This window comes from Mycetomoellerius zeteki, unplaced genomic scaffold (assembly GCF_001594055.1).
Source record: "Mycetomoellerius zeteki isolate Tzet28-1 unplaced genomic scaffold, Tzet1.0 scaffold377, whole genome shotgun sequence".
Lineage (NCBI taxonomy): Eukaryota > Metazoa > Arthropoda > Insecta > Hymenoptera > Formicidae > Mycetomoellerius > Mycetomoellerius zeteki.
In genome coordinates this window covers 156,930-172,413 of record NW_017257368.1, presented here as the reverse complement: position 1 = coordinate 172,413, position 15,484 = coordinate 156,930, and the positions used below count along the sequence as shown (strand labels likewise).

At 33.2% G+C, this 15,484-nt stretch overlaps 1 protein-coding gene and 1 pseudogene across 1 annotated transcript; both read right to left on the bottom strand.

Moving 5' to 3' along the window:
* Positions 1-2,285: 2,285 nt before the first annotated feature.
* On the bottom strand, positions 2,286-4,245 carry LOC108725961 (solute carrier family 52, riboflavin transporter, member 3-like; annotated as a pseudogene).
* A 685-nt stretch (positions 4,246-4,930) lies between these two features.
* Positions 4,931-7,459, bottom strand: LOC108725976 (solute carrier family 52, riboflavin transporter, member 3-A). The gene is made up of 3 exons (XM_018453313.1): positions 7,205-7,459; positions 6,149-6,544; positions 4,931-6,079 (listed from the first exon to the last, which is right to left on the bottom strand). Exons 2-3 carry the CDS (start codon positions 6,367-6,369, stop codon positions 4,996-4,998), a joined length of 1,305 nt encoding a protein of 434 aa, XP_018308815.1. The 5' UTR covers positions 6,370-6,544; positions 7,205-7,459; the 3' UTR covers positions 4,931-4,995.
* Between the last annotated feature and the right edge of the window lie 8,025 nt (positions 7,460-15,484).

Here is a 15,484-nt window from a genome sequence, read left to right as displayed (position 1 = left end):
CATTGATGATTATTACAAATTATTTAATATTTTATAAAAAGTAACCTAGACCAATGACACAATAGTGTATACGATACTAACGTCCAATCAGAAGGATGCGCGAGATGCGCGAACAACATGGCGGATAGGAGATACTAATCTTTGAGCAAGAAGACTAGAACTAAGGAGAGTCAACTCGTGCCAATAGCGGTAGTGGGGGTGAGGCAAAAAGTGGCGACGGATAACTTCCCCCACTCTTGCGCTTCATTAGTCCTCTCTGACGCTCTATATAGTCGTCGCTCTGTCGTTTTATAATCGTCACTTTGTCGCTCTTATATCGAACTTTCACACAATGCGCAGTGCCGCTGCACATCGTGTTAATAGCCGCGGACGTTTTTTGACTCACTCCCACCACGCGAGTTGATCCTCCTTAGTTCTAGTCTTCTTGTCTTTGAGTAAAATGAGTAGTAACATAGGATATTATATTGGTGCGTTCGGGGAGACGCTAATAGCGCTACTTCTGTCATTCTATCTTCGTTGTTTATCAGACGTAAAACAAGGATAGAATGACACAATAGCACTAATAGCGCCTCCCTGAACGCACCTTATAAATATAATGCAAAATAAAATAAAGAAAGACGGTAGATAACCTAGCTGAAACAGTAGGCAATAAGGTTCGTGAGCCAAAACGGTAAATCTACCACTAAAACGGTAGAGCTGGCAACACTATGTGCGAGAGAAAAAGGTAGTGAGGTCCTAATGTTCGCAATGTGCATGCGCAGCACCACACAGCACCGTTGTCTTACGCATCTGTGTAATGTACGAATGTAAGAAATACTAAACCAACTGTGTATAATTCACACAGCGGCGGTGCTGCACATGCGCATTGCGAACATTAGGACCTCTTTACCTTTCTCTCTCGCACAGATGTTGGCTTCACGTTCAGCGCCCTATTCCTCTTCCAGTAGTATATGTTCTAAGGCCGGAATCAAACTATGCATTGAAGGAGATTGAAGATTGAAAAATTCAAATTTGACCAATGGAAATGAAAGGAGCTAAAATTTCTTTGTCCTTATTGGTCAAATTTCAATCTTCAATCTTTAACCTCAATCTTCAATGCGTAGTCTGATTCCAGCCTAAGGTCTTTGCACACAAGCAACGCCATCTATATAGAGTGTCACGAAAGAAATGCATGTATCTCGATCGATATACATTCGATTTATTTCTTTTCGAGAAAAAATTAAATTTGTTTATTCGTTTAATAAACTTAATCAACGGAGGTGAATTCTCCGTCCAACTGAGAGATGAAGGATTCTGACAACGGGATCTTCAGCAAATAAAAGTTACAAAATATAAGTTTTATTTGAAAATAATAATTATAATGCTCTGTTCAAATTACGTTTGTAAAACAATTGATTCCAATTTAGAGATTTAATTTGTTGTAAATAATAAATATTTGAATAAATTTTTGCAACAGTATGTTCTATAATAATTATATTAAAATATATAACTATGTTTATATTATTTATTGTTAAGTAGCGACTGTTCACATGGCTTTGTAATGTAAAAGTTGTGAATACACTTTCGCTATTAAAATATATTACGTACTTTGCTAGTATGTAATATATTAAATACATGTACTATGTTAAATACATCTACAGAAATTGTAAATGCATAGATGTATTACATAATTTTTTTATGTGAATGTCGAAATGCAAAAGCTTACTCGTATATCCAAAATAAAAAAAAATTTTAAATAAGGTATTGGAACTCCAAAATTCCTTTGCTTCTTAGTCATGAATTAAATGTTTCAAAAATGTGCTGAAATAGTTATTAACTCTTAAAATCAAAGGCAAAAATCTGGCCGGTTTAATTCTAAAAAAAGAATTCTTAAATTCCTATTGCTTCAAGTGCAATTATATTTATTAAAGACATATTTAATAAAAATGGTAGACGTTTTGTTTCAAAATTAGCTAAATCTTTTTTTCGCTACAAAACTACTCATTCTATTTTGATCAATAGAAATTGTGTATTTCACATACCATATTACACGTTTCGTTACCTAAAATATTTAAATTTTCTGGATTTAAAAAATCTTATTAATAGATTGAATACGAAAAGTTATACAAGTTTTTTCGCTTTCGCAAAAAAAAAAAAAATTTCAAGTAAAGCTAACAACTTTTGCTAATAGACTACTCAGGTGTAATTACATAAATTTCTTAAATGTACATACATGGCATCTTGGCTTCTTGATTTCTGGAATTTTTTAAATATAATAATGTAGGAAGTATATACATACATATATTATACTACCTCTACTTAAATAAAGTATATCCTTTCGTTCGTAAATTGGAACAATACATTTTCAACCTATCTCTCTCTCTCTCTCTACCACTAAAAGTATAAGATATTCTTACTATCTTCATAAAAACTCTTTATTTTTCTTATTGTCCGCTTATTTTTGTTTCTAATTTGTACATAAAAATAGTTCGAGCCATCATTATATATAGAAGCCTTTTAGTAATTGTCCCCAAAATAGAAGTTATATGCCTTGAAACAACTGATATTAAAACGAACGAAATAATCGCATCGTTCGCCAAGCCCGTCTGATCCAGGACAGGCCGATCAATCCGACACTGACCGTTGATTTTTGCAACGGGGATGCAGGAGATAATAGAGCTATGCACATAATGTAAGCATCCAGTAATCAAACATACCAGAGATAGGCAATTAATAATCTTTATATTCGCTACCATGATCCAAATTGTCAAAAAGCATGCGAGTGGGTTCACGAATTGGGCGCAAATAATGGACAACTGATAGGCGAGATGTCTATATAGATAAAAATATGGTTGGATACTTGGCAGAAATCTATTACTGAAGAAGTAACAGACTCTAATCAGAATGTACAATAAACTTTCCTAAATACGGACGAACTGTTCGCTTTGTTACTCTTTATTATCTCATTTTTTTCTTGTCTAATGTGTGATCAATGTTATCAATACTACTCGTCGCTTATAGCTTGCGAGAAAATTTGGATCGCAACGAGTTCTTGTTGCTTCGTACAAATGTAGAACGATAAATGCAATGAGTGATAGTACGAGCACAAGGGTCAGAAACAAGAAATAATATTGCCCCGAGAACTTCAAGTTGGGCGTGCTAAGGGAAGAAAACCGAAACCAACAAAATCAAGCTATGTCCTCGTCACCGATGACGAATGTTCTGTTGTAAAAAAATATCAATTGATGTAGCGACTCAGTTCTCTCAGCTCTTACACAAAAACAAGTGCCAACCGAGTCGTTGTGCATACTGTCCCTATTGTGCTCGCAGGTTCTCGCTATGGGACTGTTAACAGTCTGGCTGGCATTTATTCTTGCGTAAGAGGGCATATATCATGAGATCGACGTTCGCGAATTGAGTCGCTTACGTAGACAAATTCCAGCTTTCCGGAGCAACGCCGCGATGACCAGCTCGATAAATATTTTATTGATGCCGATTAAGATTACGAGAAGATCACAATTTGACGTGTCCAAAGTAATAGTCTATTCGCCAATCGTCTCTCATTGTATCGTCAATTGTTTCTTTATCTATTTTTGCGTAATATAGTAAATGATTGGAGCGTGACTTCGCCGACAATTAAAAGTAATCGCTCTACCACATCGGCACTCTGAACAGAAGTAATCGATCACTCACACCAATACTGATATTTGACAGTTTAAGTATTTGTAAAATATCACAGACATGCATATGCATACACGTTACTTCTTCGAACGATAGATGAAAATATCTATGGAACTCTTCCTTTGCATAAATTTAACAAAAGCAGAGTCATAAAGATATTGTATAATTAAAGTTAGGATATACGAATTGTTCTCCTTTTTCAACACTGATTCTTAATCTGCTCAATAAAATTTATCAGATAAAGTGCTTATGTAATTATAAAAGGAAACACCGCGTGAGATGAAACTGTGTGGCACACATCTGTGCATACCTAACAATGAAGTTGAGCTGTTCAAATATTAAGTACTTAATGTAGATTGTTAAATATTATATCAAATATATATTCAACCGATTGTGAGAAAAAAGTGCACGTCATGCTTTGAAAGCGCAATGTGTGCAAAGAACTTGAGTCTCTGTTCCACAAAATATTAAAACAGTTTTACTGGGCACAGTTTGGGCACCAAATAAGGAATCTATCAAGGAAGAACTATTTGAAATGCACGAGAATAGGAAGAAAAAACGTTATTGTTTTATATGTACATTCATGTCTTGGGCGAGTATTGGATTTATACACTCAGAGAAAATACACTCAGAGAAAAAGACATAGTGGTAGCATTTATAAAGGCGTCTCCAGACGATATGGCCAACATTAGCAAATATCATACATATACATATATATACATAATTATTCATGTTGAATATGTCAATATTTAGCGAATGTGCACAAAGTTGGCCTATATATTGACCATATCGTCTGGAGGCGCCTTACTTGACGACAACTATACAAGTAGAATTAATGTACATAATTGAACAAACCATATTTTATAGTTATTACAACTAAAATAGTTTACTAAATTTTATATGTGTGTGTGTGTGTGTGTGTGTGTGTGTGTGTGTGTGTGTGTGTGTGTGTGTGTGTGTGCGTGCGTGTGCGTGCGTGCGTGTGCGCGTGCGTGTATTTTATTTATATTGTTAAATTATATATATCAATTCTAGATACATATAAAACTTGTATAGTTGCTATTTTTATGCTTATATTTTTCTCTGAGGATAATAAAGTTAGTAAATTAATAATCGCTAAGCATTTTTATATGTATAGTAATATACATATAAAAATAAAAGAATAGTAAGAATCACAAGTTATCTTCACCCAACAATTGCAAAAAAATATATCTGATATTAATTTAATACAAAATAAAGAAGCTAATATTTTTCCTGAGAAAAAAATTGTCTAAAAATAGATTTTCTAATATTACCAATAACGCAAATAATTGGTAAGACTAAGTACAGAATACGTTAATTTTTTGCAAGATGCATGCAGGATGAATAAGACTGAAATACTTTTGCATAATTGACCAAAACGAACGTGGTGATTGCACCTATTAATGATCCGATTTGTGTCGCAACACCAGTGTAGTAAAGACCCCTTCCGGGATCGGGTCGATATAACGTCGTAATGCCCATCTTTACGAATCCAATTAAACCGCATAGCATTATCCATATAAAGACTACCATCAATTCACCCACCCATGAATCTTGCAAGGGAGGATAAGGCGATTTCGCGGCCAGATATAAGACGAAGCCTGAAAGTGCCAAAATAGCCGCCATAAGGATATTGAGGAGCTTCACCTCCGGTGTTTTTACAAAGAAACCTAAAGACATGGCCAATGGGCCAGCTATGGAAGCTAGCGTGACTGTCAAGTGATACGCTATACTGCCATATGGTAGACAGGAGTACGACTGTATGCTCGGTAAAGTACCGTTACCGAGGAAACATACTACAGCCATCATGACTAATAAATAATAATAGCTAAATCTCGGCATTTTCCAGCCGGTATTCGTTTTGTAGCTCGGCGGTGCCGTCGTGTCAGTCGGCAGCATTTCCATGCTGCTCGGTAGTTTGACTCTCTCCCCGCGTGCTACAGGTAAAGAGTTCAAACTTAAGAACGAAAAAAAACTCAGACATAACAGAATCCCGATGAAGATGAAAAATATTTGGGAAGAGAATCTCGGATCCGATTCTGCAGGCATGAATTCCAGGTGGGTCGAGTTTGGCTTGGTGATGTTGACGCATTCTGGATTATCACCGACGCCTTGAATCAGCGCTACTGCGCTCGGTATAAATCCGCTCAGTCCCTCACCGACGAGATAAGACACTAAGTAAATCTCACGATAGTTCCTCATGTACGGCATGAAAAGAACAGAACTCGTACATCCGACGAGGGCAGTCACAAACATCAACGACAGAAGGGCAGTCGAGTGTTCTTTGCCAAACACAACTGAGGTATGATCATACAGGAAACCCAATGCTATACAGGCGTACATTCCTGCGGCCAGCAGGGCATAAATAATATATTTGTCATATGCCCAAACAGTGTACCTGAAAGATACATTTGTATTAGATTCGTTACACAATTATCCCAAAGAATGTTATAAAACATAGATTTACTTTATATATAAAGTGTACAGTATGGGACCTAGGTTGGCAATTTGCACTAGCATCACCATGTGTGCAGGTAGGCTCCATCCTTCTGGAGCTGTATGTACTATCAGTGGCAACTGTACGTAGACACCATTTACACCGATCCAAGCACCCAGACCAAACATCAGAGCTAGGAGGTCGACAAGCAACCTCCGGTTGCTCAATTGCTGACTCAGTGTTTTACTCATTTGTCTTCAAATATCTGTACTTTCAAACTATCTTCTACTTGCTTAATGACTTGAACACTTCTAGTTGTTGATTACTTGCTCACTGCGATATCGGTCTGGTATTTACTATCGCATTATCATTATGATAACGATCACTATGAAATTCTAGCTACTCTACCAGGAGAGATAATCAAAGCTAAAAATAATACAAATATATATATATATACACATTCAGAAATTTAATTACTAAATTAATGATTGTCCTTACAGAAATTTAATACTGGGAGATAGGGATTAATTATTTTAAGTATTAGTTATTCAGTGCTTTTAATACTAATAATAATGCAGCATAGAACATTGAAAGAACATTACTGTGATGTTGCAATTGTCAACAATAAAATGTGAATGTTTTTTGAATGTTGAATCTACATTTCGCAACGTTGATGCAACATTCACAATGTTGACGCAATATTCGCAATGTTACAATTCAACGTTTCTGAGATATTGAAGTGTACCCCCATATCAAAAACTGTCACAATTACATCACAACAATCACAACAAATGGTTACGTCATAGTGATGTGCGAATGTCCGCTTTATCACAAATGTGATATCACAATAATTATATGCGAATGACTTTGTGTTATTTTGTTATGACAATCTCATAGTCACATCATATTTTCTTCCTGGCTATTGTGATGTGAATGTGATCCCTTGGAGATATTGCATAAGTAAGCAATTAATCATTACTTTCCAGTATTAAATTGACCAGTATTAAATAATTAGATTTCTCTCTCTGTAAGTCATTCTATTTTAAAAATCAATTGCCGCTATCATTCATATATAAAACATATTACATGTATGCCAATCCACTATAGAGTCCACATGTCCAGATGATGAATCAAATGACTCGCTGGATCGCCTGGATCGCGTTGGCAAGAAATTTCCTATTATTCATTAATTCCTCAAAACTCACTGGAAATATCTCTATTTTGTTGTCCTTCTATGTTAGAAGACAATTTGGTTATAATTTTCCTCGGTAATTCCTTTTAAAGATTCCGTTCGTTTTTTACAAGGAATTCGTGAAAAACGTTTCTACACATCAACCTCATTTAAACAATCACTAGCGTGTGACCGACACGCAACTACTCTTAATTGCCGATGGTTGCCAAGCGAATGCTCTGAAATCTGGAGTAAGGTTATATAACGCACGTGGTCAATTCGATATATCGCTCGAGAGTCTCGATAGCGTTAATGCTTCGCGTCTGTCAACTTTGCACGACTCGACGGCATTTATATCTGATTTGTCAGTCAAGAGAATTTTATGTGACAAACATTTGTTAGTGAATATTTCGTGTGTTTATCGCGTTGTTTAGTTAAATGATACACTTCGTAAAATATCGAAAAATCTCGAACGATCGGTTAGGAGTATCGAACAACGAGTTTGAAGACGAGGGATCTGTCCCCGCCAAAAGCACCTGTTGAATCTACTCACTCGATATGATGGATTACTGTAAGTTTTTATTTTTAGAGGAAATGTAGATTTAGCGCGTTATCTAATCTAAGAAAAAAATGACTTTCATTATGTTGGCTAGAATATTCGAAAAAACAAGTTAAAAGAAAAAATATATTAAAGAATAAAGAAAAAATACTTTTATAAAATTAAACTGTAGCTTTATTAATTATTTTTATTATATTTAAAAATACGGTGTTATATTTATTTAACTATATTAATTTTCCAGAATTTCAAAATTGTTATAGAATTTTTCTGATCTTAATTAATTAATCCGGGAATAGTCACCTGCAACGTTTTTATACCTCAGTGATACAAAAACATCTCGTTTAAAATCATTACTATTAATAACATGTTGTATTATATTAATTGTTTTCCAATTTATTGGTATTTGAAAACATGGATATAGATTTAATTACAAACTTCTGAGTAATCGTTTACGTAAAAAAAAATCAGATGACTTTTTCAGTTAATATCATTCAAAAGAATATACTTACTTTTCTGCTGAGAGATGGATTACAGTCCGTTGAGATTGATTGATTATATCAATATAGGGACAATAGGGCATACAAATTGAATATATACAATAGATTGAATATAGCAAGAACTTTATAAAAGACGAGGCAGACTCACAGATGGTTTAAGTACATTAGTATTTGTCTCAAAACTCTTGAGAGTTTTTGCGTTTCAGAGTGTGTTTTGTGTCTTTGTTTTTTCTTATTTTTTTTTCTTTAATCATTTTTAATAGAATCACACGGATGAAAAAAGGTCGCAGAAAACGTGCTCTTGCAGGGTGCTTGAAAGTCGTGTACGGATATATAACATTAATTTAAAGGAGTCTCCGTTCGAATGATAGGTGGCGGAAAAAGGAAACGCCGAACTATACTTGACATAAGCTTCCTCGTGTTGCGCCATAGTATCGTCGCCTATATATATCCTTTTATTTATCTGTGGACCATAAGTATGCATAAACAATATGGCGAAACCACTGATATGTAGATGGATTACAATTAGCATTATCAAAGTATATCCCCAATTGAACGTTCATTACTTTACAAGAACAATTGCCACGTGTAACATTTAATGATAGCGTGACATTTAGTGTCTTTTTAAAAATACATATTACTAAAAAATTGTAAAGTAAAAAATGCAAAATTGTTGTTTATGTAATATGACAATAAATAATTGATCAAAACGAAACATTTCACAAATAAATTCATCTTGGTAATTGTTCTTATAAACATAACGGACCTTTAATTGAATACAAAACATCAGCAATCCATGTAATACAAATCAGTGAGCGAAAATCTCTTATTGCGTCGAAAAAGAAAAATCACGTCGACTTATTTACTTTTTCGTTAATGTTCCTTCATTTATTTAGAAGAATTGGATAATATACAGGATGTCCTAGAATTCACATACGTGGAGTGCACAGTGAGATTCTTTGTATCAAAGAAAGCTTTTTCCTCTGATAAAAGCTGCGTTCAAATTATATATAAATCAGAAATGGCGCTCGCTAAACGTATATAATATTGTTTTTCTATTTTTAAAAAATCTTAACAATTATGCATGGTAAATCTAAAAATTGTTATTTTGAGTACTTAACAAAATAAAGTAAAGAAGGGTAAAAAAGGAAAGTATATCAGAATATATGTATATAATATAGAGAGAACAATCTTTTTAAAATAAATAGAATTACAATTCTCTGTTTTTCTAAACGATATCCTTGAGACATATCGGCCGAAAGTAAAATAAGTCGATCAGATAAGTAGATTAAATTCAACTAAAGTCTATAGTCCAAAGATATTTGTGATTACTTAATTGTTGAACTCTGAAAATGACTAATTAAATGTTTTAAAATAATGTAAAGTATATAAATAAAAAAGTCTCCTTATTTTACATATCTGTGAATAAAACTTTCTCTTGTGCAGGTTAAATCACTACTTAATTTATTATCAATCGTAACTTCAAAAATATCAACTCCATCATTTTTTCTTAAGTAAGCTGCATTCAAAATAGCGAGATTTAAATAACGCTAATTATAAAATCTTTAGTGAAATGTTAAAACAGTTGCTTCGTCTCTCATTCACGTCAGCTTTAAAAACTACTCTCATTTAAAAAACCATCATCCGGACGTAACTTTGTTAAAAGAAAAAGTTATTTCCTCTGGCATGGAAAATCGCACTGTACATCCTGTGTGCGCGTGAATTCAGGGGCACTCTGTAATCGTGCGCTCAATATCAAATGTATGTACATGTAGTATACAAATGTATTGTATGTATGTGTCTCGTACCCAGTAAACACAAACTAACAGTCAATATTACAATTTTCCTCTCACCAATATATGTAATTATAATATAACACATGTACGTAAAACAATTATTTTGTTCAGCAGAAAATTATAATATTGATGTGTAATGTTACTCTTAGGCTCAGTTTCACAATTCACGGTTAACGCTTAACCGAGATTCAACTTATTTCTCATATCTTTCCAATTCTAGCATTAGCAAGAGATGAGGAATAAGTTAAACCTCGGTTAAGAGTTAACCTACACTGTTAGAAATGTAACCACGAGCTTCCTTTATATGTAAATGAAGCTTGTGGTTATGAATGAAATTAAAAGTAATGAATGATCTAACTGAAAATTAAGTTACAGTAGTTACGTAAATATAATGAACGTGTACATTAAATTTATGAAATTTAATATACTTTTCATAAAATTTAATGAAAAGTATATTAAATTTCATGTACATGTACACAAATATACTTTTCAGATATAAATACATTAAATTTAATGGAATGTCATGAAATTAAGTTCAAAATGTGTAAATTAAAAGTATATTAAATTTCATGAAATTTTTAACAGTGTAAGAGTTGGATTAGTTAGTTCATTGGGATATATCATATGTGTTGTATATGTGTGTATATAATATATATACACATGATTCATTTAAACATAATCTATTCGCAATCTCGTGCTGTGCACGTTTACCTTGACCTTGATTAACCGATTTGTTGGTGATTGTTCTGCAGATTCGTCGGATTAAAACTCGAGTACGAGAAGGTCGATCGTGGTAATCCCTCTAAGGATACTTCGAAGCGTTTACTATTTGCAAGTATGAAATCTCGCCGCGAAGGACGACGATTAGAACATGGAGAAGAAGTGTCGCGATTGTGTCGATCGACCTTAAAGAGGCGCATTATCGCGAAGTCGCAGAAGAGTCACGGAAATTGCTGGATCGGCTGCGACACAATGGCGCAGAAAACGACGATGTACACATCGAAAAATCGTATATACACATATAGGTATAACATGTGTGTATGTGTAATGTGTGTGTTCTGTCGAACGAATACGGTGTTCGCAAGTAAACGAGCGTGAATGAAGGTAGAATAAAACGCGCGCGCGAGGAAAGAACTCGTGATCGATTGCGGGATTGATCGATCCGCCGCATGTACGAACTAATAAGCGCAATTGCGCGTGTCGCTATCACTAGAGCATTCGTATTATTTTCTGCGCGTAAATTTGTCCGCCGACGCGTCTCACTCCACATAGCATTCCTTATCAAATTTTACAATGTAACAGATTCTGTTTCAAGTAATAAGTGTTTTTTGTAGAATTTTTTACATTAAAAAGAATAATTTCAAAAAAATTTCATCGCTTTTCAATTTTTAGAAATTCCGCTTTTGAATTTCTTATGTAATAACGCAAATTTATAATAGAAATTAGCTATCACAAATTTAAATATTTTTTTACAATATATGAAAATAAATGTGATATGAAATATGATATAAAATAAATATGAAGCTCTTTTTCTTATTTAGTATAGAATTTTAAGTAATATATCAAAATAATATAATTTATTGGTAGCATTTAATGTGAAAAAATTACATTGATTTACAAAGTTTCTGTTTCTCAGCACCTGAATGATGATTTTTATATACTTAACTGTGTAAAGTAGAAGAAAAAATTGTTTGCAAGATTTTTTCAAAAATAAAGTCCTTGATTTCTTAAAATCTGTGAGTAATGGAACCTTTTTTTAATCTTAAATTCTTTTTTAGTAGTTAAAAATACATAAGAATTGTCATTCAGGTGTTGAAAAACAAAACCCTTGTAATACAATGTTATGAATGGATTACTCGCGATCAATTAGAAGCAAATTAGGCCTAAGGTGACCTAAAATAAATGTTTTATTCAGATCGGATCCAACAGCGAAATAAGTTTTAAACACTGTAGAAAAATAGATACTTCTTTTTAAATTAATCAAATGTAACATTAAACTTTGAAGATAATGCCACTGATTAAAAGGCATGATTATTTTATTAATTTGTATTATTTCTCTATATTTAAATTTTGAATATTCTTATCTCAAACATTTTGTGTGCTTCTTGCTCGTCTCAAGTTATATAATTGCTTAATATAAGATAGAGTTTGCTTGTCATTCGCTGCATCAGCGCACTGTCCATTCCGAGAATGAAATTAATTGATTGAATCGTCGAACCGTACCGGCTGCACGAGGAATTTAATACAATATTAACAAGTCCATGTATCTGTGCAGCAAATGTGTCAAAGTATCAAGTATCATTCGCGATCGTTTATTTTGCTATACGTATCTCTGTCCGAGCTTGATTCAACTTCTCGAGTCCCACAAGAATTATCGGCAAACTTGTTACTTAGTACAGTATTGGAGTTAAAAACTATCGAATAAATATGTCCAAAAATTCTTGGACCTTCTACACTGAGAGAAAAATTGTTGCTATTTGTGACTTGTATAATTACATGGTCAATTACATAATTATTGTACCGTGTAATTACAGATATATATATATATATTACTGCTATGTTAGTAATAATAATTATATTTAAAGTTCTATCAAAAATTATATGTAGTTAACACAGAAAATGATAATATAAATATAGTTATTATTATAAAAAAAATAATTGCAATTACTATAGTTTATAGTCATTTTTTGGGCAATCATATATATTTTGTATGGTTGGCCCCAAAAACGACTATAAATTATAATTAAACTATGGTCATTGCAATCATATATTTTATATGTTTAGTCCAAAAAATGACTATAAATTATAGTTAAATTATAGTAACTGCAATCATTTCTAATAACTACAATATATTTACGATAAGTTTTGGTACAAACTATATTTTGTGATAGAACTATTATAAATATAATTATTATTATTAATATTATAGCAGTAGCAACTATAATTATAGTACTATATAATTACAAAAAAGTCACAAGTACCTAAAACTTTTCTTTCAGTGTACATGCGAATCCTCGTTATGGCAATATTATATATGAAATATTATATATGAATATTTTGGATTATCTGTCGCAGATTTAAAATGCTTTTAAATTATGGTATTACTTTAGTATCTTTTTTTTAAATAGAAATTTTGCGATCGATGTTAATCCGACTTTTTTCTGTTTTTGCGTGTCGAGACACGCTGTCAGAATTCCCTCAAACGTGTTAAAGCAGAAACGTCAGGGATCACGTCGGCAGACAAACATTCGAGTCTCATCGTGGTGAGATGAGATTAGGTGCGATTGTCAGAGCTGCTGCTGCTATATACGTTTGCGACGAACGTGAGTTCGCGTAGAAAGTTTCGGGTGGAAAGGAGCGCTTTCTCCCACGGTCGGGTGTTTATTCCGGCCGTAGAATGCTGAAGGAATCTTCTCGCTGAGATGCGAGCAAGACCGATATAATCTCGATGAAATTGACTGCAGTACTAGTACACGGATTGTGCGCGATATGGGCGTATTGTTACGAGCTACTATTGCGAGCCTGGTCCTTTCGCAATTTTGACACTTTGTTATAATTTCCCTAGAGCCGCTTACATTGTCGTCCTAAAATTTTTCATTAAAGACTTCCATTCTGACTTTTAACTGTACAATCTTTTCTAATAGCCATTATCAATATTAAAATTAATCAAAATGTTATCGTGATATATGAAATATGGATAACAATGTTTTGTCACAATCATTCATGTGAAGATTAATAATACGCAGATTGAAATGTTTAAAAATGTAAAATAAATTCATGATTTAAAAACACTGATCAATAAAAAGAGTGAGTTTTTTTTTTCAAGATCTAATTTGGAAAAATTTCATGTCATTTCATAAAAATTTTTTCCGGACTTTGTTCCAGAAGTAATCGAGCTATTAACATTAAAACTGTTGAATTTTTAAGACTGTTCCTTTGTTAAAAACTGCTTTCGTTTCTTATTAAAAATTTGACAACTTGATCAGGAAACTTTTTATGTCAAGTGAAAATAATAATGTATCAATAATAGTTTTTTTTTTTGTATGACTTTGATTTTAGGAATGACACGAAAATGTGTCGCTAGCGGTTCTGGTTAACGAATTCTTCTTCTGGTAGATTGATATATACTATGGATGCTGCAATTCTCTAGAATTTCTAGCTGTGAGCGACGTATTACCTGAAAGCACACGTACATATGCACACATACACAAATTATGACGCAGGACAGTTTCAACTGTACGTAAGCGTGCATACGTACGTGTTCACGAGGAACATCCAATGTGCGGACCGGTGATACTGTATCGATCAAATGTTACCTGCCGGTGTCGCAGATATATACGTATATATATCTACGAGGATAGTACATGGTTTGTATGGCTATGTATTTTGGTAACGTACTCGGAGTTCTCACACATACAATAAAATACCGTCGTGGCAGGACGGAAATTATTGTATCGTTCTGATGGCAAGGAGTAAAGTAAGACGAGAACGCCATCAAGAGAGACCGCGAAATTCTGTAATTACAGCAAACGCAATTTTGTCGAGAAACGTCTAAGATTTACAAGAGATGTAACTGTTTCAACGTTATCTCATCCGAGGGAATGCGTTTGAATGAAAGATTAAGTTGTGCATGATTGAATATATACACCGAAAAACATTTCATATTTGTAGGTATTAATCGATTCTTGTTGAAATTTTTGTGTTGAATTTTTAACATATACTTTTCTGTGAAATTTCACCGAATTTTCAGCAATTTTGTTAAAATATCATTTTTAAATTTACGCGAAATTTCAGTAAAATTTTTCTACCAGGAATGTGTGGATTGCTGATTAGCGTTGCTGCGGCGTCCATCATTTAAAAACTGTGGCACACAAAAAAATTTAAGCAATAAGACGTAAGCAGTAAGTAAATTAATATTTTGGATTTACTATATCTTACGTTATTGGCTTATGGTTTCTACCGTAATTGGCCAATTTTCACTTATTGCTCACGTTATACTGCTTAAATTTTTGTGTGTGTCGTAGTCTTTAAAAGGATAATTACCGAAAGTGTGCACATTAATAATAAGTTGACATTAATAGTGTGATATGTAGTGTGTTATTTATAAAAATATTATTAAAAAATTATGAAATGAGGCGCTATTGTTTATGTAATATTATTATAAATAAAATCAAAATAGCATGTGTCCTTGGAGAATGACGGACGTTTAATTGAGGACACCTTAGCAACGCTAATTGGCAATCCATGTATGAAATACGTATCATGGTTTATTCGCTTTTTCTTATTCTTTTATATTTTTACCCTGATCGTTTAACTTTCGTTTAACACGAAAGACGAGTGCAG

Coding starts and splice junctions, on each gene's coding strand:
- LOC108725976 (XM_018453313.1), bottom strand. CDS start 6,369: ATGAGTAAAACACTGAGTCAGCAATTGAGCAACCGGAGGTTGCTTGTC. Junction 6,080..6,148: donor CTGTACACTTTATATATAAA/GTAAATCTATGT, acceptor TGTATCTTTCAG/GTACACTGTTTGGGCATATG.